The sequence below is a fragment of the Phyllostomus discolor genome, chromosome 10 (genome assembly GCF_004126475.2).
Source record: "Phyllostomus discolor isolate MPI-MPIP mPhyDis1 chromosome 10, mPhyDis1.pri.v3, whole genome shotgun sequence".
Lineage (NCBI taxonomy): Eukaryota > Metazoa > Chordata > Mammalia > Chiroptera > Phyllostomidae > Phyllostomus > Phyllostomus discolor.
Genome location: NC_040912.2, coordinates 176590 through 191078, shown reverse-complemented (window position 1 = coordinate 191078; position 14489 = coordinate 176590). Strand labels below are relative to the sequence as shown.

Below are 14489 nucleotides of genomic sequence, written 5' to 3'. Positions count from 1 at the left end.
TGATTCCTGTGTGATTTTGGTCCTGGGCAGCCTCCCCACCACGGAGAGGAACCTCAGAACAAACCACCAGAACGCTGCTGTGTCCCCACTGAGGCTGTGGAAGCCGCACACGTGCGAGTGTGAACGCATGTATGTGTGAGTATGTGTGTGCGTGTGAAAGTGTGTGTGTGGAAACGAAGGACAGGAGGCCGTTAAGGAGCAGCGGGTGTTAGTCCTGGGCCCCTCGCGGCCGGTGGCGCCGGGCAGGCTGGCCCCTCTGTGTGCGTCTGCCGGCCCCTCCCCCGGAGTGCGAGGGGGCGGTGCCCGCAAGCCCCGCCCAGGGCCGGTGGAGAACTCAGCGAGATGCGACACGCAGCGCGTGTGTGACCGAGCTGGCGTCCTCGTGGCTTTGAGGCCGCGTCCCCCTGGCCTGGACTCCTCGCCTGGCAGGAACGGGTGTGGCCTCGGCGGCACCCAGGGGCGGCCTTCTGCCACTGGTTCTCGCATCGCCGTCCACTGCGAGGCATCAGCTCCCCCCCCACCCCCCGAGGGTCCCGAAGGTGGGGGCGGAGACCCCGGTGGGGCCGGGCGCAGTCCAAGGGGGGCCTCCCCGGAAAGGTGCCTCGCCCGCCACAACGGCCAGGGTCACTGCAGGGGTGGGGCTGGCCTCCCTCCGCTGTCCCCGCCGAGATCGAAGCCACGCCCCACACCGGCCCTCGCTGTCCCCGGCCGGGACTCACCGTCACCCCGAGTGAGCCCTCTGCCGTCTTCTGACTGTGCGTTGGGTCTGGGGGGTCTGCAGCACCACCCAGGACCCCGGCTGGGCCCCCGGGCTGCTGATCTGCCGGAGGCCCCTCTGCCAAGGGCATGCTGGTGGGGAGGCCCGGCTGCCCCCACCCCAGAATCCCTTCCATGTGAACTTTGACCCAGGAAACACTTATTGTGGCCTTGGGGGCTGGTCCTGGTCCTGGGCTGGCACCGAGTCGGGAAGGAGCAGCAGGGGCTTGGAGCCCGCGGCCAACGTCAGCACAGCCGGGGGGCCGGGGCCGGAGTGGGCTGCTGGGGCGCCCTGCCTCAGGGCCTGGCCCGGCCCCGGGGGAGTGGGGGGTGCCAGAGCCCACGGGCCCGCTGTGCTGTAGCTGAAGGCCCTGTTCTAGATGGCGCCTGGGCGTGGCCCTGGGGAGGCTCCTCTTTGGAGAAACGGGGTCAGCCCAGCCTGGCCCTCCCCCCGCCTCCACCCAGGGCCACTTTCAAGACGGACCCTCTCCGGCCCAGCCAGCGCAGCGGGCTGACCGGCAGACTGACAGGCATGTGCCCCTGACTGAATGTGCCCCCCCCCCCCCCGCAGGGGGCTGTGAGCTCTCGGACCCCGAGCTCCTGATGGAGCAGCCCCCGTTCTCCTGACTCAAGGACCCTGAACTCTCACTTCCCTCCCTGGGACCCCAGTGCGGACACCGCCGTGCGGGGGGTGGGGCTCTGGGGGGGGGGGGGGTGGTCAGCGTCCACCCTTCCCTGTCCCACCGGCAGTGTCCTGGTGCGGCCCTGGTCCGGGCGGGACACTCCTGTGCAGCCCCGGGGCCGGGCGCCAGACGCTGCCTGCCCAGGGGGTGTGGGGAGTAACCCCTGCGGAGGGTGACACGGGTCCCCGGCCCTCGCTTGGGGCCCAGCCCCTCTTGCAGTCCGGGGCAAGGCGGGCCTTCAGGGAGAGACGGGGCAGGGGCGTACTGCTGCGGGAGAGTGTGTGTGCGTGCGTGCTGGGGGGCCACCCGCAAGGAGCAGGGAAGCCAGCTCAGGCAGCGGCTGTGCCTGTGCGTGAGGCCCGAGCCCCAGGCGTGTGAAGAGGGAGGCTGTGTGCAAAGGGGGCCTGTGTGCCTGTGGCAGGTGCGGGTGTAGGGGCGGGTGCGGGGAGGACGCAGGTGCGTGTGCAGGGGTGCAGGCAGCGGGTGCGTGTGCAGAACGCGGGTTCGGATGAGGGCGCGGGCGCAGGGTGTGTGCAGCGCGCGGGTGCGTGTTCGGGGCGCGAGCTTGGGTGCGGGGCTCGCGCAGGGGGCGGCGGGCGGGGCGGGAGCGGCGGCGGTGACAGCTGCGCCCGCGCTCCCCGCGCGTAGGTGTGCGGCGCGTTCCTGGCGGGGACGGAGCGCGCAGATCTCGCGTGCGCTCGCAGCCCAGCCCGGCCCCCGCCCGGCGCCGCGAGCCGAGGTGTCGCCCGCGCCCGCGCCCGTGTCGCCGCCGTGCCCGCGAGCGGGAGCCGGAGTCGCCGCCGCCGCCCGAGTGCAGAAGAGCGCACGCCGAGGCTGTCCGTCACCGCCATGGCCACCACGGCGACCTGCACTCGCTTCACCGACGAGTACCAGCTTTACGAGGATATTGGCAAGTAAGAGCCGCGGCGCGCGCGGGCGGGGCCGAGACCCCGGAGACCAGGACCCTCCGCGCCGCCGGCTCCGGGCGCACTGCGGCCCCGCGCGCCCCCGGCTCCTCCTGGCTCAGGGCCTGAAGCGTGTAGCCCCGCGCGGCCCCGACCCCTGGGCCCCAGGCCCAGCCGCTGGACCCTGGCGTGCGCGGCCTTGCCTGGCCCTGCCCGGCTCGGCCGCCCGGCCAGAACCCCGGGGCTCTGGGCGCCGGGCTCCGCGCAGCGGGGGCGGCAGCAGGTGTCCTCGGAGCGCCCGGCAGACGTGACGCATTCGGCGGCCGGAGGTCAGGGAGGAGGGGCGCTCGGGGGTGGTCGCGAGGCCTAGAGAGCAGGGGAGGGGGCGGCCGAGGCCAGAGGGTCGTCCCCGAGTGGGCCTGGCTGTCCCCACCCCCACTGAGCAGCCGGGTGCGGGGGCGGCAGGACTTGCTCCGCGCTTGCTCCTCCGCGTGGCTCCATCCGCGCCGGGTGGGGGGGGGTGCTCGCCGCGCGCCGGACCGCGTGGGAACAGCCTCTGCCGCGGGGGCCCCCGGGGAACCTGGGTTCTGGGGGATTCCCCCCTCCCCAGATCCTTCTGGAAAGAGGAGTCTGGAGAGCTGGCGACTGAGGTTGGGAGGTGGGGTCAGACCGGGGCCGAGACTAGGGGTGCGGCGGGAAGGCTGGCGGGCTCTGGGTTTCAGGGTCACCGAAGCAGGCGGGGGCTGGAGCGACGCGGCGGCGGCGGCGCTGGTGGGGAGGGCCGCGAAGGCGCGTGTCAGGACGGACCTCACCGGGAACAGGTGGCTCCTGCGCTCCGCTGTGGACCTGGGCGCGCGGGGCCCCCGCGCCAGCCCTGTCCGGGCTCTGCCCCGGCTCTGCCCCCAGGGCCGCCTGGGCCGTGCGCTCTGTGAGGCAGGGTGGCCGCTCCAGCCTGATGCTGCCGGAACCCATCCTGCTGCGCAGCCCTCTGTCCCTCCGCGGCGGCGGCGGCGCCGCTGGTGAGGTTTCCTCCTAAACATCCAGGGGCCGACCCTTATCTTTCCTTCTGAACACGCGTCTGAGGTGGAACCTGGTCTCGGCGAGTGATGCTGATCGCGGGCGACGGCGGATGCCCAGCCGCGAGGAGTGGGGGCGGGGGGCGCGAATCCGCCGGCTCACCCCGCACGTGCTGGAGGGAGCGCCAGCCTGGCGGTGGAGGGATGGTGAGGGGCACCCGGTGGGGGCCGGGCCAGGCCCTGGGAACCCACAGACTCCCTTCCCTCGGGTCGGGGCTGGTTGGGTGCCCGGCCGCAAGGCGGATGGACCTGGAGAGCAGAGGAGAGGGAAGGGGAGAGTCAGCCTTCCCCGTGCCCCCTTCCGCCCCCCACTGAGGAAGGCCCTGGGCTGTTGGTGGGGGGGCAGCTGTAGGAGGAAGGGTCACCCCTTCCGGGGTTGTGCGGTTTCTCTGCTTTGCACCCAGGGGCACCCTACGCTTTCCCACGAACTTTTCTTGGGCCCCCCAGGGCCATGGCTGTGTAGGGGGCCCCCCAGCCCTGGCCTCTGGCTGCAGCAGTGGCGGTTCCTGTGCCAGCTGTCACCCACTCCCGCACTGGGGAATGGAGGTCCTCGGGGTGCCCCCCTGGGTGGAGAGGGGGTGGCAGACCCCGCAGTGCATGCTGGGCTGTCACCCTCTCCACAGGGACCGGAGCAGCGGGTGGCTGCCCACACAGTGGAGCCCGGGGGCCCGGCCTGAGGGGGTGGGGAACCTCGCCACAGAGGGGGGGACGCCTGGGGGTGAAGCACCCGGGGGCCGGGGGGCTTTGCTGCGGCCCGGTGCCCGTTTGTGGGGCTCCATAGGTGCCAGGCCCAGGGAGGGCTGCCGGGGGGGCCTGCCACAGCTCCACTGGGGCGCCTGGGCGTGGGGGGGGCGGGTCAGGCAGGTGCTGGGCAAGCCCGGGCCGGGGCCACCGTGGTTGTGTTGGCGGGCTGCTCATCGCGCCGGGCCAGCGGGAGGAGGCACAGTTGGTGCTGCTTCCTGGCCAGGCGGACGCGTCCAAGTTTATTTAAAGCTGCAGCCCCTGGCACCGGTCCGGCAGCAGTGAGCTCCCTGCCCCGGGGTGGGGGCCAGGCCGAGGGCCCACAGCTGCCCCTGTGATGTGGCCCCGGGGTGGCCTGCCCCCTTTGGCCTCTGCCCCTTCCCGCCTCCACCGAGCCCAGCCGCTGCCTCTGCTCCGGAGGGTACCTTGGGGGCCTGGGCTGTGGGGTCTGAGGGCCCCTGCGGGGGACTCCCCTGTCCAGCTGGAGGCCGGCCTGACTTGGCCCAGGTCCTGGGTTCCGAGCCGCCCTGAGCGGGGACTCTGTCAGGCTGGGAGCAGACGGGAAGGCTCAACCAGCACGGGCTAGCCAGCAGTGTGGGTTTTAAAGTCTAGAGAACTTCCCAAGTCACAAAATAAACATTTGTGTCTCTTCTGCCGCGTTCCTCTTTTCTCATTTCGGCTTTAAGCTCCCCTTCCGTTGCCGGTTGCCGGCAGTAGTGCCGTTGCTCTGGCGGCGGTCCTGCCCACCGTGTCTGTCCCTCCAGGCCTGGCCCGTGGGCGCCCAGGTGCCGTGTCCACAACTAAGCTCGGTTCCCCCTCCCCCCGTGTCTCTCGAGCCTTCACACGGACGTCCCGGAGCTGTCTGCCCGCGGCGCAGCGTCGGGGGCGCGTGAGGGGTGACACACCAGCTGTGTGTGCACTGCCTCGCCGTGGCCCTGGTGGGAGTCCGTGGTCCCGCCCTGGTGCCAGCCCCTCCTCCGGCCCTGCGGCGGGTCTGCCAGGGGCACGGGCCCGAGGGTGTCCTCACGCTGCGTCCCCCCCCCCCTGCCCCGTGGCCGGTCCGTGTCCTCTCCACCAGGCCCCTCGGGTCCAACACGCTGGGCCCTTGCACGGGCAGAAGAGGCTCCGGAGCCTCGCACGCCTGAGGTCGTCTCCTGCACAGGCCCGGGCTCCGCTGGAAGGGGGCCACTCCCGTGAGGATCTGGATGTTGCGAAGGGGTCATGGACCGGCTGTGTCAGCCTCCACGGGGCTTGTCCCTTTGAGCCCGTGGTGTCCTCTGATTAGTTGACCAGGGGGCACCACCCCCCTCTGCCCGCAGGATTTAACCCGGAGGGTGCTGAGGGAGGGGCCGCCTGCCCCAGCAGCAGGGAGACTGACCTCCAGCCCAGGCCCAGCTGACCTTGCTGCGTCCTTGGCTCCGCCCAGTGTCTGTCCTGCTGCGTGACCCCTCGCTGGGGCAGCCGGCCTATTCTCCACAGGCTGGTGGCTGGCCAGGGGGTTAGTGGACAAAGGGTGGAGCGTGGGGCAAGTGGGGTGCCAGTCCCTGACCTCTGACTCCGGATTGGGGCAGAGGGTCTGGGTGGAGGGGGAGCCAGGGCGTTTGCTTCCTGCTGCTCTGCCCGGGGAGTCCCTGCCTCAGGGGCGGAAGGTTGCTGCCTTGCGCCGCCTCCCCCTCTCCCCTGCTCTCTGAGGTCTTGCCCCAGGCCCCCCTTTGCCTTCCCGCAGACCAGGCAGACCCTCAGACCAAGGTGGGTCTTCGGGGCCCGGCCCCAGAGCCGTGACCCCGGGCCCTGGCCGCGAGCAGGGGTGGGCGCTGGCCGCGCCGGAGTCCTGACTCGGGCGGAGGGTTTCGGCGTGCGCGCGCACGCGGCCGCTGCTGCAGGGCGCACATGAAGGTGAGGCTCGTTCAGTTACTACTGGTGGTATTTTTATACCATAACCTACTTTGCTGGGAGCTAAGAATATAGCTTCGTTTGCTACCTGCGCTCCTTCTCCTCTGGTGACGGTCGCCAGCGGTTACCCGGCGCCCGTTGCACGAGGCGCGTGCTCTGCAGTCGCCGCCAGTTTGGAGGGAGGGAAGGGGCACCTGGACCTTTGACCGGGGCCGGCCGCACAGCCGCCCCGCGCTGTGAAAACGCTGTGCGTGCGTCCGCTGCTGGCCTCCGCCCGCTCCTGGTCCGCCGACCCTCTGCTCCCTGGGCCCCGCCGGTGCTCGGCGGCCGGTTCTCGCGCCGCCTTCGCGCCTCCCCCACAGGGGGCGCTGTCCTCGGCGCCCCTTCCTGGTCTCTCCACGAATCGGCCCCCACTCTGCCCCCATTTGGGACCCGCGAGGCTTGCAATTTTATTTTATTAATTAAACGACAAGGACGACTTCATCTTGTGAAAACAAAAAAGCCACACACGCGTGTGTGCCGTGAACGTGCCGCTCACACCCGTGTTTCCTCCCTCCCCAGGGCAGCCGCACGGCGCTGTGGTCCCAGGGCAGGGCCCTGGTGTCTGTGCTGCGCCGGTGCGTGAGCAGACCCACGAGGGCAGGTCACGCGCACAACCGGCTCTAGAAACGCAGGTGGCGTCCCACCACCACGCACGTGATTCTGTCGGGCCTCAAACGGCAGGTATTTCCTGCGGGCTCTCAGAAGCAGGGACACGCGTGTGCGTGTGGGGCCTCTCCGACGAGCATGACAGAGGCGTGAGGAGCCCCGGGTTTGGAGGGGAGGCTCCCGGCGGTCAGGGGGGCACTACTGTGGGGCTCTGCCCTTGGTCAGGAGCGTGGCCCTCCCCGTGGGGGGTGGAGGCCCTGCGGGGCGGGGCGGAGGGGGGGGAGAGACGGCATCGTCGGGGTTCCTTCCTTCTACCCGAGAAAGAGTCCCACAGAGAGCGCTCCCTGTCCCGTCCACGCGGAGACGCCCGGCAGCCGCGGGCCCTGCCGGCCGGACCAGGCGGAGAGGACACGCCTCCTCTCGCCCTCTGCCCCTGAGGTCACCTGGTCCCAGGCCAGGGACTGGCCTTCCTGGGGATTTCAAATACATCCTCAGAAATGTAATTCTCTCCCGGTCTGCCTGCCGCAAAGACGGGATCTGATCCGACTGTTTGAAAGCGTCTCTCGCCGGCTGCCGGCAGCCACTCGGCTGGTGCGGAAACCTCAGTGCAGGGCGTGTCGCCAAGGGTCTCTGAGGACCACCGTGCCGGCTCGTCGTGTGAAACGGGCGTTTATTCCCGGGAAGAGCGGGGTCCGTGGGAAGTGAAGGCAGAGGATTTCACGTCGAGGCAGTTGCCAGCCGCCGGGCTTCCGGCCGCTCGGCTCCTGGTCTGCTCAGGGGCCCCTGGCAGACGCAGTTCTTCTGGCCGGATGGGGCGGTCCTGGTCACCGAGTTCCGGGTCACCGAGTTCTGGCTCTCCGCCCGTCTCCCTGTCTCCCACTTCCACGGAGCTCCAGGGCAGACTGGCTCGTGGCAGTGAGGGCAGGGGGAGGGCGTGACCCTCTGACCTGCCGCCCTTCCCCTCAAGGAGCCGAGGGGGTCGGCTCTGTCCCCAGCTGCACTGACTCCAGGGCACACAGCAGGCGCCCGGCACAGTGGCCCTGGGGGCCGTGCTCCCTCCCAGCATGCTGGCACTCTCCCCCTGGGAAGTGGGGACTCCTCGGGACTGGGGGCGGGGACACACCGGGGGCCTCGGGCCCTCAGAGGGTGGGAGTGGCTGCGGTCCTGCCCCCAGGGGTGCAGCTGTGGTGCTGGCGTTACTTGGGCGTTTGCCGTGGAACCTGACACCAAGGGGTCTTCGGCCTCGTCTTTTGAGGGGCAGCCGGGTCCCCAGTCCCCGGCTTGGCCCGGCCGGTCAGGCTCCCTGGGAGCTGAGTGCCAGCGTGGCTCGGAGCGGCCCCTGCTGGAGGAGGGGCCCAGACAGGGGCCAGATGGGGGGGGGGGCTGGGGCCGCCCCCTCCCTGCCCCTGGAGGAGCCTCACCCGACCCACCTGTGTGTGGGCACTTTGCTGTGGTCCCCCGAACCTGAGGTTGCCACTGCCCCCCCCCCCCCCGGCCAGTTGCTGAGCGCAACGCTGACTGGAAGAAACGAGACTCAGGCCACGAGTGTGCAGCGACCCCGCGTCTGTCGCAGGGGTTACGGTCCGGAGACTCCGCGGTCGGCCACATCTGTGACATAGCAGCGTTCTATTTATTTTGTTATTTGTGTATATTTTAAGGTTTCGTAAACCCTTCCCACACCCTCACAAACACTTCATATGCTCTTGAACACTTTCTGCACTCTCAAACCTACGTGATTTTAACAACACATAAAACCCTGCATGGCTGCTCTCCAGTGAGGTGTACAGCCATCCCTCGCTGTGTCGCGGTTCGCTTACTGAGGTTTTTAAAACCCGAGATACAGTGAAGCCGCAAATAAGTGAACTGTGGTATTGCAAGGGACGACTGTAACTCAGAGTTTTCTATTTTAAAAAATTATTTATTTATCTTTAGGGAAAGGGCAAGGAGGGGAGAAGGAGAGGGAGAGAAACACCACTGTGTGGTTGCCTCTTGCGCACCCCCTACTGGGCACTTGGTCCACAACCCAAGCCTGTGTTCTGACTGGGGATCGAACCTGGGACCCTTTGGTTCACAGGCCGGCGCCCAGTCCACTGAGCCACACCAGCCAGGGCAGAATTTCATAATACTTAAAAAAAAGCCCTAAAAACACACAGGTGAAAGGAACTTGAATACATGCATTTAACTCAGGGTATCCAAAATATTATTTAAGCAAGTAATCAATACGAAAATTATTGTTCTTTTATGTTTTTAAAAACACTGTGTTTTTGGGTGGTGCCGTGTGCTTCACGTCGGCGGCACATCCCTGTGCGGAGCGGCTGCAGCCCCTCCTCAGTGGCTTCTCGCGGTCACCAGGTTGGACAGAGCCCGCCTGGACCTTCAGGGTCACTCCTGTGACGATGATGGTGATGGTGACGGCTTTGCGATGTTTCCGGTTTCTTTTGCTCGTCTGCAGGTTCACTCGCTCACTCGTGGGCTGACGCATGTGCCGGCCCTCCCCCCAGCGCTGGGGGACCACTGTGAGCCTGGCGGGGCGCCCGCCCGCACGTGTGGGACGCGGTGGGGACCCAGGCGGGTGGCGTGACTGCGGACAGTCCCTGCCTGTGCTGCTTGTGCTCTGGGCGTGACTACGGAGAAGCTGGGACGCCAGGTAGCAGGGGAGTCGTGGCCATCAAACGGGGCCAGGCCCAGGGAAGGGGGGGGGACCTCGCCCTGCGGAGGTCACAGTGGAGACGGGGGACGCGGGAACTGGCCCCCTGGGAGTGAAAGGCCGGCTGGTTGGGGGTTCTGTGCACAGCCGTGTGCCCGCCAGTTGGGGGGCGTGGTGGAGGAAACACACACGCCCCCAGAAACACGCCCCCGACCGAGACCGACTCCAGGGGCAGCGGGAAGCCGGAGCGGGCCGACCACAGCGAGAGGGACCGATAAGCACATTTAAAACCCTCAGTGCCCCACGAAGAAAAGCCCAGGCCTGGAGCACTCCGCTGGTCAAAAGCCTGTCACACGTTTCAAGTGCGACTGCCAGTCCTTCACAGACTCTTCCAGAAAAGGCAGACGAGGACGGAGCTTTTCTCAGCTCCTCCTGGGAGGCCGGCAGCACCCAGGGCCACGCCGGGCGAAGACACCAGCGGGCAGAGCCGGTGAGCAGCGTCCGTGGGGGACCCGGGCCCGGCACGACGGCCCCGGCGATGGTGCCCGGTGTGCGGGGAATGCTCACCCCCGGGGTGAGAGGCGGGCTCAGCACACCCGGTTCGATCCGTGCAGACGCCGTGTTAACAGAACAAACACAGAAGTTTCAACACGGTCATCTCAGCAGCTACAGACGAAAGCCAGCGGTTTCCCGGTAAAAACACTCAACACACGAGAAGCAAAGGGGAACTCCCTCAGTTCGATGGACGGCAGCTGGGAAGCACCAGCAGCCGCCCTGCTTCTCGCTGGAGACAGACCCTCTGTCCCCGAGGTCGGCCGAGGGCGAGACGCCTGGATAAACGTGCGTGGGCTGGGGACCCCTCGCTGCCTCGCACCCCAGAGGGACCGCAGGTGCAGCGTGGCGTCTGTCGGAATTCCAGCTGCCCGTCTGGAAAACAAATCCACACGCTGGCTCTGAGACTCCCTCGGGAAAGCCGGGGACCCGGGAGAGCCAGGGCAGCCTTGACCTCGACCAGAGGCGCAGGTTCGAGGACGTGCACTTTCAGCTCTCCAAGCTCGCGGAGCAGCTGCCACTGCGGCCAGGACACGGGCATGCTGCAGGCGCCCGAGGGTGGCGGGGGCCGGGTGGGGGTGCAGGGCAGCGCCGGGCGTCTGCGGCCAGCGGGTCGTCGACGAGACGACAGACAAGTGAGGAAAGAACAAGGTGCGAACAACAAATGGACAACCGGGTGCCGGCAGACCAAATCGACGACCTTACCGCCAGATAAAAATTACCTCGAGATGGGTCGTAGGCACAAAGCTGTAGGGTTCTTGGAAGGAAACACGAGAGCGGTTTGGCTTTGGCCGTGCTTTCTCAGATCTGGCGCCACCGGAGAGGGAGGCCAGTTGGACTGGACACGGACACCCCGTGCCTCGGGGACGCCGCCAGGACCCCCCCCCCCCCCCCCCCGCAGGAAGGGAGAGTGTGTGTGAGTCGGTGTTGGTGCCGGGCCTGCGTTCAGAACGCTCTGAGAACTCCCTGCCCCAGAGTGAAAAGACAAGTGGCCACGTGGACAATGAATTAGCTCATGAGAAGATGCTCGGTGTCCTCTGTCCTCAGGGAGACCCCGGTCCGAGCCCCCATTTGACGCCACCTCAGCCGGGCAGGGGTGGCGAGTGTGAAGGCAGCAGTGACCGGTGCTGGGGGCCCGGGGCAGGGACCGGGTGCAAGGGCCACGGCTCCGAGGATGGCGCCCAACACCCCTCACAGGGCCCGGTCCCCGGGTGGGTCCCCAAGAGGTATCCAGACGTGTCCACACAAAACCCCGTGCCCAGCAGCCCGGGCCGGTGTGGCCCTCGGGCTGGGTGCCATCCTGCAGAGTGAAGGGTTGCTGGCTCGGTTCCCGGGCAGGGCACAGGCCTGGGTTGCAGGTTCGGTCCCCGGTGGGGGCCCATGTGAGAGGCAAATGTGCAACGTTTCTCTCCCCCTTCCTCCCGCTTTTTCTAAAAACAAATAAATAAAATATATATTTTTAAAAAGGACCTTGTCTACAGCAGATCATCCATGACAGCCAGAGAGTGGACACGTCCCCAGTGGCCACCCACGGATGACCCTGTGACCGTGCCGTGGACGCCACGCCGGCCTCGGACAGCAGGACCCGCGCTGGGCGCCGACCAGGGCTCGCGGCCGTGGTGCACCCTGGCCGCACGGTGCGCAGGGGAAGCGCCGTCACTAAGGCCTCGAGGTGCACGGCCTGCGGCGTCCAGCGCCCGGGGCCCCGGTGGCTTTGTGCGGCGTGACCGCAGGGCGACGTGAGGAAAACCTTGCACACTTAGCTTGTGGTGACGGGCAGGAACGAAGCAAAAACCCCTGCACTGTGTGCTGTTCACTGTGTGCGAGGGGGTTGATTGTGTGGCCAGCGAGTGACCTCTCACCAAGGATGGGTAAAAGCAAATAAAACCCGTGCAGAGGAAACAGACCTCTCGCACCTGCGTCTCTGGGTTCAAGGGGCTGAGAAGGGAGCTTCACAAGGTGTGGGCGGCCCTGGCCGCAGCCTCCGGGGCACGGTGCCTCCCGGTCCTGAGGACGGGACCCGCTGCTGCTCCGCCCCACGCTGGGGCGCTGGTCACTGAGCCGGGAGGGAGCAGGAACAGGGTGTGGAGGCTGGTGTGGGGGACTGCATGTGTGTGCATGCGTGTGCATGTCAGGGGGGGACGGGGGGGGTCTCAGGGTGAGGCCCGCAGCCCCTCCCCAAGGGCTGCAGCCGGCCCCTGTTCCCCGAACCGTGGGCAGCTGGCCTCCGGTCCAGCAGGGTCTCGGAGCAGACGAGGGCTGTGATCCCCAAGGAGCCCGCTCACGGCGGCCGGGCGCTGGCGGGTGAGGCCCCCCGGGAGCAGGGAGGCCCGCGGGCGTGGTGACGGGCGTGGGCGGAGGGGGCGGACACGCTGTCAGCGGGATTGGCAGCGCGGGGACGGTGGGGCGCCCACACCGGCTGTCACGGGGAACCTCCTTCGCGCCTCCCGGGCGCCTCTCCAGGCCGGGGCCCCTGGGTTCCTGGGCCCCACGTGCTGGGACTGCACCCGCAGGGCAGGGTGGGGGGGCCTCTGCAGCAGGGGGTCGTCCGGGAGGCCTTCGTCTCCCAGTTTGTCTGCCGTGGGGCAGGGGACATGGGCCAGGTGGTCCCCTCTAGTTCCCGCTCCGTCTCCCCTCCCTTCCACTCCTCCTTCCTTAAAGGGTCCTCGGGGGTGTCTCTGGGGTCTGCTCCGTCTGCCTCCTGTCCCCGGTGGCCCCTCGGAAGGGACATTCAGGGCCTCGCAGGCACCGGGAGGTGAGCTCCTCCATGGGGTGGGACGAGGTCCGTCCTCCTCCCGTCCAGACAGACCCGTGGTGGTGGGAGGCTCAGTCCCCTCTGGTTCCTGCCCCTGCATCCCCCAGCCCCAGGCCGGGCCCAGCAGGTGCTGGGTGGCGGCTGGGGCTCGGCCTCTGAGAGACTCGGGTGACATCACACGCTGCGGCCCCTGGGTGTCCAGCCTGGGCCTCCAGTGCCCGGGGCGCTGCCGGGCACGAGCAGACCGTGGGCCTGAGCTCAGCACCGCCCTCTGCGCGGGAGGCCGAGGACCTGGTTCCCTCCCAGCGGCGGGGACAGGGGTGGCCAGGGTGCTGGATGGGGGGCGGGGCAGGAAGGGCCACCTCAGAGCCTCGGCCTCCGCATCCAGGAAGGGGGGCGTCACTGTGAGGGCCCGGCCCACGGCGTGTGGTCCCTTCCTGGCGCCCGGCCCCGGTCTGGGGCCTCTGGCAGTTTTCCCCACGCCGTCTCCGGGCCTGGGTTCGGGGGACACAGCTCAGAGCTGGCAGGGGAGAGGCCGCTTTCCTGCCCACGCTGGGGACAGAGCTGCGGGCCAGGGGGCGGGGCGGGTGTCCAGCAGCCAGACATCCCGGCTGAGCGTCCACCGCCTGTGCCTGCTGGACACGGCCGCGCGTGCCCCGGGGCTCACAGGCACTGTCTGTTGGCAGCGGCCACCGGCCTTCCTTTGAGGTTTTCTTGTTCGTCCGCCGAGGGTGGGCCTTGCTCCAGCACGTGGTGCCGCGGGCGCTCCCTCCACACGCCCAGGGGTGAAGACGCCGCCACCCCCCCTCCCGGCGTCTTCCTCCCCCTCACGGGCCCCACACGCGGCTGCAGCACACACGTTCCCGTCGCTGTGCAGCCGTCACCACCGTCGTCTCTGGAACTTTCCACCGTCCAGTCTGACACGCCACCCCATCGAACGCTCACTCCCCTCCCCTGGCTCCACCATCTCGTCTCTGTCTCTGGGTCTGACCCCCCAGGGGCCCCCGCCCCCGCAGTGGGTGGGACCGAGCAGCATCTGCCCCCCCCCCGCGTCTGGTTTCTCTCGGCGCCGCGTCCCCTCCGTCTGGCAGCGGCGCAGCAGGTGCCAGGATCCCCCTCATACGCCAACGGGCCGGGCTCCGCTCCTCTCTGGCCGTGACGAATGGCACGGCTGTGAACGCGGGTGTGCAAGGGACGCACACGCCTCCTCCTGCAGGGGCGGTGGCATCTCGGTGCCGGGTGGTGAGGCCCAGGTGCTGCTCCAGTGCAGGGGGGCGGGAGTGGCTGGAGGAGCCCGTGTGCTGGGGGCTGCGGCTCTGCCTCGCCCCCCGTGACGTCCCCGCCACGTTCCCCTGAGACGGCCCCACATGGCCAGTGCAACGCTGGGCTCCTGGCTGACCCTGCGGTGTCCGAGCTCCTTGGGAACACGGCCGAGGGGGGGAGGAATGGTGGGTCTGAGACGGAGCAAAGCCACCTCCGGCCGGCGTGGCCGTGCAGACGCAGCTCACCGGGAGGAGCGAGCGGCAGCAGGGCCGTCCTGCGGGTCCCCAGGCGTCTGTGGTCCGGCCGTGGGAGCCTTGGGAGGCCCGTGTGCGGCAGGCGGGCCGCCCCTCCCGCGGCCGTGGCTGCTCTCCCGCACTGTGACTGCCCGGCGCTCCGACCAGTGGGGCGGCCGCCTTTGAAGCGCTGCCGCCTTTGAAGGTCGCCCGTGGGGCACGGCCTCCGGGAGCAGCCGGAGGAAGCCCGCTCACAGCCACTCCCGCGGCCGCACGGAGCCAGCTGCCCGCTTTCTTCTGAGCTGGCGCTGGGGCGGCCCGCCGTCCACCTCGCTGG

At 68.7% G+C, this 14489-nt stretch overlaps 1 protein-coding gene across 4 annotated transcripts in view; it reads left to right on the top strand.

The window, feature by feature from the left end:
• Nucleotides 1–2175: 2175 nt before the first annotated feature.
• The window catches only part of CAMK2B (calcium/calmodulin dependent protein kinase II beta), a 48478-nt gene continuing 36164 nt past the window's right edge, over nt 2176–14489 (top strand). For 3 of the 4 annotated variants that reach the window (XM_028504155.2, XM_028504151.2, XM_028504150.2), the window contains exon 1: nt 2198–2353. In XM_028504155.2, the coding sequence (XP_028359956.1) occupies nt 2289–2353 (65 nt within the window). In that variant the 5' untranslated portion in view covers nt 2198–2288. Of the gene's footprint in view, nt 2354–14489 lie in introns of all 4 variants that reach the window. The other variant, XM_028504149.2, reaches the window with a different exon arrangement.